General features: G+C 40.1%; 1 protein-coding gene across 1 annotated transcript; it reads left to right on the forward strand.

Annotated features, from left to right (window-relative positions):
- Positions 1 to 228: 228 nt before the first annotated feature.
- KCNK10 (potassium channel, subfamily K, member 10) lies at positions 229 to 15,398 on the forward strand (the record flags this gene model as incomplete). Its single annotated transcript, XM_009583626.1, has 4 exons — positions 229 to 287; positions 8,779 to 8,965; positions 12,144 to 12,286; positions 14,317 to 15,398. Coding segments are annotated over 4 exons (1,013 nt in total), but the record flags the coding sequence as incomplete, so codon positions are not given.
- Positions 15,399 to 15,660: the final 262 nt, after the last annotated feature.

The raw sequence follows: 15,660 nt of genomic DNA on the forward strand, positions 1-15,660 counted from the left end.
CCGCTGTTTCTTTTCTGTTTTCTGTGGTGAAAAAACATGACTACTATTTCTTTCTCTATATTAAAGCCCAATCTTTGCCACCTCTCATTTGGTTTGAAACCAGGTTATTCAGAATTATCTCAGTATAAGCAATGGCAAGGAGTTGCATTTCCATGCAGAACCTGAATCCCAATTTTCTTATTAAGGAATTGAGTTAAACGGTCCTTCTTCATGGTTTGGAATGTTCAGGAACCACTATTCTAAAGGCTAAAACAATACCTGCCTGCCTCCTGCTAAAATTGGTATTAGTCACATAACATTTAATTGCAGTAAAGTGTACTGGAAATAAACCCCGTGAGTCTCAAGCAATTGTCTCTCATGAAACACAAGACAAACAGGAGCTGAAAGTATGATTAAGAATTTACTGAGCACTAGGGTTTCTTAGGTACTCTGTGTGAAGCTTAAAAAATAAGATACTTTAGTGGAAGCTGCTGATTAATGCCAAAGAACATGTGAACTTTTCAACCATCAACTTGAAAGTTAAACTCTTTCCTAAGCACTAATAGTGAATACCCTCCTTTTGTTTTTGCCTTAAGTTTTGGTCATATTGCTGTGGAAAGTTCTCTGTGTTCCTGACAGTGCAGTGCTGAAATACCAAATCCTATGTGCCAGGGTTTTGATGCAGGCGTTGCCATCTCTGAAAACCTGATTTACATCTCAAAGAAAATCCTAACCTCAAGATTGTTTAAGTTTGCAATATAGGGAGTAAAGGAAAAGCAAGACAGCAACTGCAACACAAAATCACTCATAATACAATGATTGTTGATCCCCCCTCTCTCCCCAAAAATACATAGAGCCATTCTAGTTAGCGTTCTTCAGAATATCCTCCAAAACTCCCGCGGGCAACCTTGGGGGAAGCATCAGAGACTGTGAGGGTGGTGATGGATCTTGAAAGGCAATAGATAGAAATTACTTCATGAGGATATCTGTACATGGTGCCTTGTCCCAGGCATGAGGACTGTGCTACTTTTTCACTTAAGAGATACTACTTCAACGTTACGAACAGTCTGGATGGAGGTGGCGAATTTAGTGTTATGTTGCTTTACATATTCAACCTTCACCTTTCAGACTGTCAAGCTATCGTATTAATCACTCTAATGTAATTTACATGTTCATATTTTCCCTCGGCATGTACACATGTCATTGTGGCAGTAAGAACTGTTTTGAGCCATGGGACAAAGTATTTGATGCACCCTTCACCGTATGCCAGAGCTTTCCTTTTGAAGGTGCTCCCTGCCCTCCTTTTACGTTTGCAGGTAAGCAGTCACAGCTCCTGCAAAATGTTGGAGAAGGCTGGGAGGACCAGGGGGAGAGCTGTGGCATGGAGGGACACTTCTAGGGGTGAGACATTTTCCACTCTTTCCACATTTTTGCCCGGGGGAAGCTACTCTGTCTTCCTCCTTTTACTTTCCTTCCACTCTTCTGGGATTTGTATCCCACCTAGAGTAAAATTCACTCCCTGTGGTCTAGTTACCTGAGAGAACGCTCTTTGGTTACTGGGCTAGTCACAAATAATGTTTTTCTCTAGAAAGACTGCAATATTGCAGTCTTTACAGTGTTAATATCTATAAGAAATATCATGGTAAATACAAAATATGCTTTGGAGGCTTCTGCAAGAATTTCTTGCAGAGAATGGTGTATGCTATTGTACCCGAGAAGGGTAAGGGAAGGCTGCTTAGCCAGTTATTCCAAACTAAGCAGAAACTGAAAACTGCAGTCTAGAAACAGATAGAAGTCTAGCCCGAAGATCTACTCCCTGTTCTAAAAGGTCACTGTTTAACCTTTCAGTATCTATTCCAACAAAGTATCCACTCTAGCCTTACAAATGCTGATGTTACATTCCTAATCACTAGGGAAATGTTCTGAAAACTCAACAGTATGAAGGAATCTGGATGCTTTATTCCACTGCAGAGGAAGAAAACAAAACAAAAAAATAACAGAACAAAAAATGAAAGCCCAAATAGAGCTAAAAAAAGGAATATTGAATTTCTCCACCCTGCTAAGAGGAGATATTTCTAACATAGAGTTCAATTTTCTTTTTCTTTCTAAGTCTTTGAAAGTGGCCATGTCATGCAATAGATGACTAGATCTCTCATTGATCTAGCTACACTAATTGTCTTTCTCTGTCTCAATGCATTTCTTAATTAGATGCTGAACATATACTCATAAATCTAGTCTTCCTGCTATGTGGCGCTTTTCTTTGCACCATCATAACTGCATTTTATTTTTTCCCCTGAATTGCACTGATGAACAAGATGAAAGCATTGACTCAACACTGATCAAAATCAGGGTTGCCAGCAATAGCAAAGTAAAATCCATTCAGGTACAAGGAAGTGATGTGGAACAACCATTATTAACCCATTCTTGCACTCCCTGGGAGAGGGATATATAGGTATTGAAGGAGTTGAAGGAAGGAAGGAAGGAAGAATACATTCCAAATTTGGCCTCTGCGAGCATCCTTTGAAATTGCTTAAACTGTGCCATGAACCTCTGTTGTCCTTTGTCTGCTCCAGTGTCTGAGAAAAGCATATATATACACATGGGGCCCTCTTATGCAACATTTATTTTTTCTTGGGCTGAATACAGCTCAGCTAGAACAGAGGTTTGGGCTCATTATTGTTATTTTTGTTTCTTCAATAGCATAATAAGCAACGTGCAAAAATTAGTTGGTGCATATCAGAAAGCCCTATGTGTGCTATCTAGAGAGAGGAGGAAGACTGGAAAGGGGTATATCAAGCCTAGAAATTTTCTGAGCGTTTCTCTATTTTCATAACACAGTATCAGTACTCACATTATGACTGCAGCAAGATCCATGCCTAGAGATTTACAAAAATAACATTAGAGAAAGCTGCTGCTCTGTGAAAAGCTTGCTGCATATTCCATCTGGGTCTAGACAAACACCCCGCAGAAGTGTGGCTTTAAGGGGAAAAACAGCAAGGTAAAAAAAATCCTTCTTTACTCTGACCCCTGCCCTCTATGTGTTCAGGATTGTCTCTCCCAAGCTTAGTAACAAGTATGAGTGCTTACGGCTTTTTATATCTGTCTCCCCTATGGTACTTGCTACGGTTAAGACATAGGGGATGGATTTTGCATCTTCTTGTGCAGCAATAGCAGCATTCTTTATAAAACATGAGAATTAAAATAGCACTGAAGCACGAAGAGAGCTGGTTAGACAGTAGGGGAAGCCCATCTCTAGTGGAATGGCTCAAACCACTGTTCTTAACCCATGGAGGTGTCTGAAATGTCGTATATATTTTAAAATATATTATTTAGAATTCTGCTGCTATGCTTTCAAGGGGTATTGCCTTCTTCATTGATGTGGTAAGTAGGCCCTGACTGGCAGCAAGCACTCACACAGCCACTTGCTCACTCCCCTCCCCACAGTGGGATGGGGAGAAAATAGGAAGAACAAGAGTGAGAAAACTCATGTGTCAAAATAAAGACAGCAAAATCACTTACCAAGTACTGTCACGGGCAAAACATACTTGACTTGTGGAATTTAACTTAATTTATTGCCAATTAGCATAAATATTTAATTACTGAGTTGGGTGTTTGGAAACAAAAAAAGACAAATATTCAAAATGCCTTCCTCCTCCTTTTCCAGCCTCAGCTTCACTCCCAGGCTCACTTCACTCCAGACACCTCTCCTCCGCCCGTATTATCACCAGTGCAGCAGCGAGTGGCATGGGGGTTGGGGTCAGGACACTGTGGTTTCTCTCTGCCGCTCCTTCTTTCTCAACCCTTTTCCTCTGGTCCTTCACTGGTCCTCCATGGGCTGCAGTCCCTCCAGGGAAGAACCTGCTCTGCCATGGAGCACCTCCCATTCCCCTAACCTTGTTATTCCCGCATTCCCTCCTCTATTCCCTCCTGCTCTGCCTGTACAGCATTTCTGCCCTTTCTTAAATACACTTTCCCAGAGGTGACACCATCTTCTCTGCAGGGCTCAGCAGTGTCCTGCGGTGGGTCCGTTGGAGCCGGCTGGAACCAGCTGTGTTCAGAGAACACAGAAGAACAAAAGATTGTTATATTGTTCTTAGATGTTATCTCTAAACCAGTGATATTTAAAATACATTTCATTTCAGTCTCATTTTGAATGTGAAGGAGCTAGGACAAGTTAGAAAGAAATCCACAGTGACAGGTATAGGCAGCAGTGAGGTTGATGCGACCATACCGCTGATCACCAGGGAGCTCTTTGAGCCCAGTGCTGTGCCAGTCTTTCCATACAGCCTGTGGAGATGGGCATCGCACCTTACTGAGGTATGTGCCAGGCTCTGGACCAGGGCTGGCTTGCATTTGACTGAGCTGAAAGGCAAGCAGTGTGAACCTATGACTATCTATCTGCACTGTCTACAGTAACCTAGCAAAAATGTTTTGACTAAGGACAAATGCTTGTGGCAGAGAAAAAGATAGAACTGATATATGTGATATGCTGTTTTATGCTTGGAGTACAAAGACTGGCTTTTCTCTTGTTAAAATATGTTGATCTGGAGAAAGTGATTTAGAGACAAGCTATTGAATTAGTGCACAGGCAGAGACAATCTGTTCCAAGAATAGTTGGCAGCATGGAAGAAGGCATAAAGTTAACAGCAGGTGAAGGGGACAAAAGAAATGTTAAAGAAATGTGTTTTCTTTGGAGGAGTGCTCCAAAATGCAGATCCTTGTGGAGAGATGAGGATGGCATGTTCCATGCAGGCACATCATACTAGCACTAAAAATATGACATTGGTCATCTAGCCAAAAAGGTAAACAACTTGCTTGGAGTTTTGGGGGTATTTGTCAGGAATTCAGAAAAGAAAATGTTTGGAAGATGGAGGAACCATCTGAGCTCACTGTGAAGCAGCAAATATTCCAGTGCTATTTTTGGTTGAATAGTACTGTATATTGGGGGAGTTTCTGTGAAATGGGAGGTGACACTACAAAATCTTGGAATCAGCATATTTGAAATATGCTGTTCATGCAAATATATATGTTCCATATATTTAGCATTTAGTCTAATCTGATAAATGGCTGTAGCATCTTTTGATGCCATACTTAATGTCTCCTACTCCCTTTTCAAAGGAATATGTATCGTCCCTGTGGTCTCAGCTTGGGACCTTAAGAACCTTGTTTGGTCCTTTTGTTGTCAACAGTCAGGTCAGAAAAATTGTGCCTGAGTTAATTCACCTGAAAAGGGCAGGAGCTGTAAAGGAATCCAGATCATCAGCTTTGATCTGTAGGACCAGAGAGAGAGAAAAGGAAAAAAAAAAAAGGGAGTTCTTTTAACTCCTGAAATTATTGGGTAAGACCAAAACCGATAAGATGTATGTAACAGAAAATAAGGAAAAAGCAAGGTCACAATTGTTGATGGAAAAGATGCATAAGAACTAAATTACACTGATGAGGGTATTTTCATGAGAATGTCTGTCCTCACCCCTCTTGGCACTAGAACAGGTTGACAGTAGGTTGTTTGAATTAATATGAGCAAGATGATGTCAGTGATGTTGCCTGGTTAGCACTTAGCCACCTTAAGAGTAAAATCAGCACCCTCATTAGTATGATGATGGAATGGAAATGACCCCTCATAGGTGGTTATATCACAGAAAACTCTCTGTTTTTTTCTTCTTAGATCCCTCCTTTAATCTTTTCCAAATTAGCTCTAGGTGGATTTAAATTGAAGTCTCTCTCATTAGCAGGCACTAATTTATTTATATTTGATGAATGTCTTACAAATTATCTGCTTCATTGAAGTGGAGAGGACTTGTTGGTAAAACAAAACTAAAAAAAAAAAAAAGTAGAAAACATCTCTTTTAGAAGTGTTTTCATTTTACTTAAACCGCTATGAGATGAACTACTTTTCCTGGAGAAAGGCCTCTCTTACTGTTTCATTTTGACATCTATAGAAAATTCTGTATTTATGCCACAAAATGGGCTCGGAGGATGTGTTAGACTGGCTGGAGTTGCTCAGCTATTTGCCAGTGTTTGGCTCCAGATGGCAAATACTATTTAAAATAGAAGTTTGTACGAACCTTTTCAGATTTCTCAATCTTTAGTGGTTTATATATATATATAGAGAGAGAGTTACATATATATTTATTTCTTTTAATAATAAGTTGGTACAGTGTAATACTGCAGTGGCTTAGGCTAATCTAGTCTCGTCTTGACAAAACTATGCCAAAACTGGAATGTAAAGGCTGCGTTTCCTTATTCCTGAGAAACTGGGCAGCATAAAATTATGTTCTTTGTAGTAAAATAGCAAGGCCAACTTAATCTGCAAAAAAACCCATGCAAACCAACCTTTTTGTAATGTGTGATTACTACGATGTACATATTCCATGAATAATGACATTTATGCCTTAGCATTTTTTGGATCTATAGCAGTTATACTCTACTGTGAATGTCCTCTGAATGCACGTCTAACTGTAAAAAGACCCTTCTTTTCACTTGTATCCTGAATTTCATGTGGTGTTGTCCATTAAGTAATTCTACTTCTGACTCTTGCTTTTGTACGCTTGTCAGTAGCTCTAAAAATGCTGTGCCTGATTCACCATTGCCTTCTGACTTCATTTGTACCAGTGGAAGAGTTAGAAAAAAATAGACCCTCAGCTGCTCCACTTTTGTGCGAGTGACTGAGGTGTACAGTAACCATGAGTCAGGCCTTTCTGCAGATCCTCTCACTAACATTGCTACCATTTTTGCTTTAAAAAAAACCACCTTCAGCTGAATTTATCACTCATGAACAAGTGATGTCCTGAATATTTGGTACTGATTTGCAGGCTATTCTTTCCACTCCTGTTTTTACCATGAGACAAGACAATCCTGACACATATTGAAATGCATTTTAATGTTGCTATATGGGGACTGGAGGAAGGATTACTGTGCATAACTTTGCTTTACTAGTAATGCTTGGCACCTCCGAAGTACTTTTTGTCCAAGGATTCCCAGTACTATACAGCACTGCACGTGCCTCCTAACTTCCACTGTAGCAAGGTGTCTGCCATTTAATTTTTACATATCAGGAAACTGAAGCGTTTAGTAGAAGTGAACAAGTCACCTTGGCCAAACTAGTAAATAAACAACAACTTAGTTAAATCCTCATCCTCCACGATAAAAAGCAAGTGTGCCAATCTAAGACACCACGTAAAACATCCATGTGATCAGTTGCTTTCCCTTCACCACGCATACAGTAAGTCTGAAATCCTGCCATTGTGAATATGTGTCCATACCTCTTAAAGAAGCTAGATCATCCTTTAGTATTTTAGCAAATTGCTCAGAACGAATCTCCAGAAAAAGAGGAAATAAGAATTCAGGTCAGATTTTGTATCCTTGTGTTGTTTTTCTCAGTACTTCAGTGGCAGTTTTTTCCATGTCTTGTATTTGATTAATCTTATTTACGGTATTATATTACTAATCCTATTTAACTATTTCTGTTCAGCCAGACACAGAAAACAATGCGCACACACAAAAAGAAAAAAATTAAGTGTAGGGATCATCTCAAACACTTTCAGAACTAAAAGTATTTATGAAACATAGCATATTTAAGCTGCTACCTGGGTTCTAAATGCAGAGCATCCCAGATCAGATGAATGCCTAATGAGGGTCTGACATTGCACCTCTAAAAGAAATGTTCATGCTTTAGTGGAAGCAGTAGTACTGCTCATAAGCTGGTTAGAAATTAACCATTCAGGCAATATCCCTTCTGTATATTATAAAGATAACTTCTGAGACCTTATTTCCTGTCTAAGCAATGTCCTAATCTGAAATGAGATCTCATTTCTGGTTAAGGGAGATGCTTGATTTGGAAAACTAATTTGGAAGTATGTGACTTACAGTGACCTCCACATTCCTTTTCCGGGATAAATACAGAATTTACATTGTCACTGTGATTAATCCACAGTAAGATTTCTAGTAATTTCCAGGTTTCTCGTGAAACTCTGTTGAATTTTGAATTTATTTACAGTAGAGAAAATCTGAAATAAATCTGTCAGGGTCAGTTGTGTTAATCCAGGCATGCATCAATATTACTAAGTTTATATTAAATAAATTGAGAGTTTATATGGTCTAGGAGTGTAAAATGTTGCAATTACACTGCTCATATTTGTATTCAGTTTATAGCAGCCAGTTACGCACGTACTCTTTGTTCAAAGGCTTTCCAGTGTGGATTTACGTAGGTAATTTTATCTCAGGTTGTTTGGTATTTGACATAAATTCTTTATTTCTGGAGTAAACCGGTAATATAGCTATCTATTTTTGAAAAGGATATTTAACCTTCATATTTGTGAATGAAAGCTGGAAATCCTGAGTCTAGAAAACGCAAAGCATGAATTATTTCTACATAAAATTTCAGGTTTCTAGTCTTGGACTTGCTTGTTGAATGCTTGGTGCTGGTGAGGCAATGTGGGTGTACATATACATGTATGGAGGTGTGAATATGCACTTTTTCTTACACATTGAACCTGAACTGGAGTGTACTGTAGCCTTTCTGAAGCTCAGGACTGTTTTTCCAGGCTGTGTTTCTGGTAGGTTAGTGGCTGTCTAATGCATGGAAAATGGGAATCACAATTTTCTGGGGCCAGACATAGAGATTCAGTATTACCTGGGCAGGGCTCTGGGGAGGGAGGGCTGTATTCCACCTAATAAGCTTACAAAAGGCAGAAAGAGACATACCAGGTGACACCAGCACAGTCAGTTGGCCATTCACAAGGTATACAGTCCCAGAAATCCACTAAAAAATATTTTTTTTTTGTTATTTCCTTTTTCTAGAAAAAGCAAGTGAGTCAAACAAAGATTCGTGTGATCTCTACCATCCTCTTCATCCTGGCAGGCTGCATTGTCTTTGTGACCATTCCTGCAGTTATCTTCAAACACATCGAGGGATGGACAGCCTTGGAGTCCATCTACTTTGTGGTTGTCACTCTGACTACTGTTGGCTTCGGTGACTTTGTAGCAGGTAAGCAGCTTCGAGCCTAGGTCTGTGCACAAGGGCCTTGGCTCTTAGGATTTGTTTTCTGGTGTAGAGAGGAGGCTTTTCACAATGTATTATATTCCAGTGAAATGATGCCAGGTGTTTCTGTTGGGGTTACTGTGCAATAGGACACCAGGTTGATTTAAGATCCATGTGCCTTGCCATCTGCAGGTTGCAAGCTTTCAGCAGTGTAGATAACGGAAGCCTGGGAAGTCCTGATTACCCTTTATGTGCAATGAATTATGCACAAGTCAAATGACTTTCCCATTGAATTCAAGGCTCAATCTGAAGCTGATTGCAGAAGCAAGTAGCCAAAATGATGAATGGATGAAGCTTTTACAAAGTAGGGCTGAGCCATAGGGCTGGAGAAATCTCTGGTCGGATGCAGTAGTGGGCTGCTACTACAGGAGCTGCAGCATTTCAGAAACTGCATTTTTTTCTCAAACCGTGGCAGAAATTTTGACATTGCAGTTGCCCTGTTAAGGAAAACTCATGTAGGAAGAGAAGAACTAACGGGGTATGCATCTCAGTGCTAGAAGGATACTCTCCAAGATTAATACAGTACTAGCAGGAACTATAAATATCCATCCTTATCAATTTCCAAAGAGGGAGTCAAGATTGTTGGCTGGAGAGATGTTTTTTTTTTTCACACAACTGCTTTGCTAACGAAAAGGTGGTTGAAATAAGTGGAATTTTTTTTCCCATTAGTGCATGACATCTAATTCTCATTCCTGTTAGTGATCCTAATTAAAGGCATTAAGATGCCTGTGTTACAAACGGCCATATTATGCTACTGTTTTGTTACTTCCTATAAATCAGTGAAACATGAATGAGTTAAAAACATCAAATGAAACTACAGGGATATATAAAGTTTTCTTTGCTGAAGAGCTGCAGACAAGTCTTTTTGTAGAGAAGACTCTAATCCTCCTTTTTTATGACATAGTGGTATAGAAGACAAATTATTGAGGAAAAAAAGGCACTGAATAAAGAGAGCACTAGATATAAAGAAGTGTTTTACGAGCATTCACATACAGAAGTGATTGTATGAGCTTGGTTCATTTTAACCACTTAAATGTGAAGAGAAGCTCACTGATATTCTGTCTTTGTGGTATCACAGTGTGAAATAAATATAATTCACATTATTTTTCTTAAGCATATCACACTTCGGTATTGTTTTCTTTAATAATATAATAGTAAAAAAGCTGTGAATATTAAATTAAATACTTCTATATCCAACACGATTAGGAGAATATAATCCACAGCTGGGTGGCTACTAACAACCAGGATTTTTCAAAAATCAAATGGAGGATCCTGCATGAGAAAACTTCAGAGGCTATCTCATGATAAGAGTTTAAGGCAGGTGATCACCAGGAGATTTGGGTTTTATTGCTGGTTTTGAGACAGATTTTCTGTCACTTTTATTTTCTGCCACTTTAATCTCTCAGTATCTCTGTCCCTTCAAAATCAAATCAAAAATACTACATCATATTGGGTAAAACAGCATCAACGGAGCTGGGCTGATTTATTCCACCTAGAACGTGTCCCAGCTCTTGGCAGACTGGGAAAGTTTTTGTACTACTGTTGGAGATACAATTGTGGATGGAGCCTGAAAAAACAGAATATCTGATAGGCTGAAAAAAGTGGTCTCATACTTTCTCAGTCGCCTGATTACCCTGTAAGGTAGACCTAGACAATCTGTTTCATAGCAAGCTTCCTCAGGGACATGTATGATCAGAAGAGGCTCGTTGTACCATAGCAACAGTAGCCCCCACCTTCCATTGTTTCACACTCTTAAACACTGGAAAAAAGAGAGTGATTCATGCAGTCTATGGGGAGAGATTAACATCAAAACCAATATTTGGGTCTCTGCCATTTCTCAAATGTCTGACCTTCCATGGGGATGTTCGAACACCGTACATACACTCATACTGAGTCTGGATAAAATTGAAGAGTCATGGGAATATCTCAGATTGCAAAAAGCTCAGAGGGAAACGCTGAACTGTGTTGTCTGGTGATTTTAATGAGGGAAAATCCTAAAATATCTCTGTAGTCATGCAGAGGTACAGGTTGGTGTCTAGCTCTTTTCTAACCAAGGCTGGAGTCTCGGAAATACGCAATCATCTGCCCGAGTCCCCTGGTAGGCTTGCTCTTCAGGCAGAGATTTACACAGGTACTACCAAGGTGGTGTTTGTTCACCTGCATTGAGAGATATGGCTGTGCCCATGGGGCTGTGCAGACTCTTTGCCACCTGGCTCTCTTCAGCTAGGGCTGTGCCTGCCTCTCACTGGCTCTCATTCTTGCAGTGCACATAGTGCTGTGATAGGACTGGGAGTCTCAAAAGTGAGGTTGTGGTTGCTTTCTTTCGGAAAAGTTTATTCTATTCTGTGGTAGGCAGCAGCCAGGCTGCTGCTGCATTTATTTTAGACTCTTCGTAGTCCATTAGATTTGCCAAATATCTCACATACCTGTTTTACCAGCTCATCCTGAGACTTGCATGAAGACCATATAGGATATTTCTTGCTTCATTTGATCCATATCTCCTCTCAAGTCACTGGTCAGAGAATGCACCCCTATAACTGATACCCAAGTAGACAGTATATCCTTATTATCAGGGCTGATGATAAGTTGGCTTCCTGTCCTTCCTTCCTGTTGGCTTCCCCTGATTTGGAGGGGAAGACAAAGCTACTTTTTTTTCTCCTGCACATAGATCTCTCAATCCTGTAGCTAAAACCAAAAAAATCTGGAAACTCTATAACCTGAGGGGGTTGAACTGTAAAGTTTCTCAACTACCAGGCTGCAGGCAGTTCAGAATAAGGAAGATTAGCTGTGTTAAACTTTTTTCTTGGAAATGTGTTCATGCTGTTGCAAATACTATCAAAGCAGGAATTTTGGACTTGCTTCAGAGTATGAGCAATATAAAGAAAAGTGTTTACTAGATGCTCTGGCAGGTCACATAGCAGCAGAGCAATAGGTAATTTTGAAGAGTCTTAAATTAAGAACAGACTGTGTTCCTCCCATCTGACAGGCCTCTTGTCTATAATTAGAACTACAGTGGTGTTGGCAAGAGTCAAGAAATACTTTCAGGAATTTCTCAGAATTGCAAATATTTTGTCATAGTTTTGGCATCTCATGATTCCTATGCATAAGTATATGCTTATTTCAGGAGGAAATGCTGACATCCATTACCGGGAGTGGTATAAACCTTTAGTGTGGTTCTGGATCCTTGTTGGCCTTGCCTATTTTGCTGCTGTCCTGAGTATGATTGGAGACTGGTTAAGAGTCCTGTCCAAGAAGACAAAAGAAGAGGTATGACTAGTAATTTCTCAGTGGTTTGTCATTTTGTAAGAGTTATTTAAGTGCCCGATTCCTGCTTGTTTAAAGAAGGATGCTCCTCTGCATGACCAATGCTCAATATTCCCCATGGTTTACTCCACTGGCTGCCTTTGGTATCCAGTTATCTCTGATCTTTAGCTCCTTCACAAAGGGAGAAAAAAAAGCAATTGAAGCAACCTAGGTTGTTAACCTCTATCAGTACTACCAAATACACTGAACACATCAGTAGGATTGCAATTATGGAATAAGAGAGGCCAGCCTTCACTCTGAAACTAGCTACAACATTGTGATAAAAATTTCAGTGTTCTCTCTTTAAAAATTGGAGATGCGTGGGTTTTGAAGACATTAGTTGGCTCTCTTCATTATGAAACAGGAATGTGCCTTTAAACCAGGGTTTTATATAGAGTTTTCCCACCTTTCTCTATGCCAGGGAATATGGTTCTGAATAAAGGTTTAGATTCAGGCCCCTTACTGAGTACCATATTATTAAAAATTGAAGAAACTGAGTAGTGAGCATCAGGGAGAACATGATTAAATTCACTCAGAACATGCCCTCTGTGATTCAAATCAGTATTGCTAATGCTTCACTCAAATAAGGGTGGAAAATAGAAGGCAACTGCCATGACTTTAGAGCTGAAGCCTATTCTGGAGGATGTTAATAATATAATTTCAATTTTTAAGGCAATCTACTCCTGCATTACTAGCAAAGCTAACCTGGCAGGGTTAGCCAAAGAGCAGGCATAGACAAAGTCTGGCAGAGGGGTAGTGCTGTTTGTCACTTGTGAAGGCATCTGCACAACCTGAGGCCTGGTGCATCCCCTGTGCATCTTCATTAATAAAGGAGGTTTCACAGAGAGTATGGCTGTCAGGCTGATCATCAGCAGGCACCTACAGGTGGCAATCTGATCTCTCATGGTGGATGCGAGATGCCTGCAGCCACAAGTAATACAGTTCTAAGTGGACACCTGCTCATCGGGCCTGAAGAACCAAAGATGACTTCCTTGTGGATCACTGAATGCAGAAACTGAGTTCTGGCTACAGCAGCCCAAGCAAACCATTGACCTTGGTGGGCTCCTGCAGACATTGTACTCCTGAATCTGTTCTCCTTTAACTGAACTTTGGAAAAGACCTGTGTTGACTGAGATATTGCTTGGTCTTTTATCTTCTTTTTTCTCATTTCGGAAGAAATATTTATTCAATACAGCAGCCACGTAGGTGCTTTATTCTTAGCCATGATTCTGCTCTCAGGTGCAAAGGAGTAAAACAGAACAAAACAGTGAGACATTTGGACATGCTTATGGTGCCCACACAGAATATGTGTTGAAAACTCCTCCAGCTGGCTTGAGAGGGTGGTATTTGGACAGTTATGCAATGGAAACCTCCATTAAAGGCAGCTACATTTGCCCCTGAGAATGAACCTTGGACTGGATCAGTCAGAGGTCCACTTGAAATTATCTAATAGGTATTTCCAACGTTAATTGCTCTGTGGCTCTGTGGCACTGAACAGAACCTTCAGTGGGACTGAACAGCTCTATCCATGAGTAATACAGGAAAATACATTACTATATTGCTACATTGGTTGTTGTGCTGTTCTGAAGCATATTGGTATAACTATATGTGATTAATTTAGCCCACTCCTGACCATCTACTGCTGACATTATAAGTCAGGAATTTTGCTCTTAACCAAGGAGGGATTAGCATGAACACCTCCCATCATGTAACACAGCTATAAAATGTGTGGGGTGGCAAAATGTGAAACAGGCAGACAAGTTATATGCCACATAAACCATTAGCTAGCCACTAGTGGTGTATTTAGAGCTTGCCTAGTATAACCACTTTGCTGCTGAAGTTTGGGTCCAGATAGATGCACTGGAGCTGAGACTGGTCTCTGATTTTATGCCAGAGAACAAAGTGCTTGTGCTGCTGTTCCATAGGAAAGACTGTCACTTCATGTTGCTTTTTCTTTTTTTTTTTATTCATTTCTCTTTCTTGTTGTTGTGAAGGTTGGAGAAATAAAAGCCCATGCGGCGGAGTGGAAAGCGAACGTGACGGCTGAGTTCAGAGAGACACGGAGGAGGCTCAGCGTGGAGATCCATGACAAACTTCAGCGGGCAGCCACCATCCGGAGCATGGAGCGCAGGCGCCTGGGCCTGGACCAGCGAGCCCACTCCTTAGACATGCTCTCTCCAGAGAAGCGCTCTGTCTTTACTGCCTTGGAAACAGGACGCTTCAAGGCCTCATCTCAGGAAAGCATCAACAACAGGCCTAACAACCTGCGCCTTAAAGGGTCAGATCAGCTCAACAAGCATGGGCAGGGGGCATCCGAGGACAACATCATTAACAAGTTTGGATCGTCTGCTAAGATGACCAAAAGGAAAAACAAAGACCTCAAAAAGACCATCCCTGAGGATGTGCGTAAAATTTATGAGACCTTCCGAAACTACTCCTTGGATGAAGAAAAAAAGGAAGAGGAGACAGAGAAGATGTGTAATTCTGAGAACTCTTCTAGCACTGCAGTCCTGACCAACTGCATCCAGCAGCACTCGAACCTGGAAAATGGAGTGATCCCCAATGAAACCAAAGAAAGGGAACATGAAAACAAAGCATTACTTGAAGACAGAAATTAAATGTAAAAGATGCTTGACTTGAATTAACAATGTTAGTGTTTTTATATACATATATATATTGAGACACGTGCCTTATACAGACTCCTTATTCAGTCTGAATTATATAGCATCGAAGAATATTTCACTGTGCCATAAAGACTCAAGCTTGCTCTGCCAAAACAAATCAGGAACACAGCACTGCAGAATGGCAACAGAAAGCTACACACATGGAAATTTCAGCCTGTATAAGATTACCAGGGCAAGACACAAAGGAAGAGATTGAACCATGGCAATATCACCAGAGTGCTCCTACCATGGCATAATATTAGACAAAGGGCAGCTACGTAAGAAGATCTTGAAAGGGATGAAAAAGAGTGTATCTTTGTAATGGAATATGCATCCATAAAGCCTTCCCCTGGTGATTAAAAAGAGGAGAAAAGATTGGAGTGAACTAGAAACTTTCAGTAAGGCTTAGTTTACGTTTTGGCACGTGATCCAAGCTAGATTTTTTTTTTTTCCATTTTTGAATCAGATGCATTATCTTTCTAAACTCCAAAAGAATGTCCATGGACACAGCCACCATCTGGTTTGAAAAATCAACACAGACATATTTAAGGGTCGGATTGCTCTTTTCATTAAAAAAAAAAAAAAAAAAAGAAAAAAACTCTGTGGGTATTTATCTTAACCAGTGACAAAAAAAAAGGAAAAGAAACAAATGTTTTTTTTTTCTCATGTAGGAAA

The sequence above is a fragment of the Fulmarus glacialis genome, unplaced genomic scaffold, assembly GCF_000690835.1.
Source record: "Fulmarus glacialis isolate BGI_N327 unplaced genomic scaffold, ASM69083v1 scaffold7428, whole genome shotgun sequence".
In the NCBI taxonomy this organism is placed as follows: Eukaryota; Metazoa; Chordata; class Aves; order Procellariiformes; family Procellariidae; genus Fulmarus; species Fulmarus glacialis.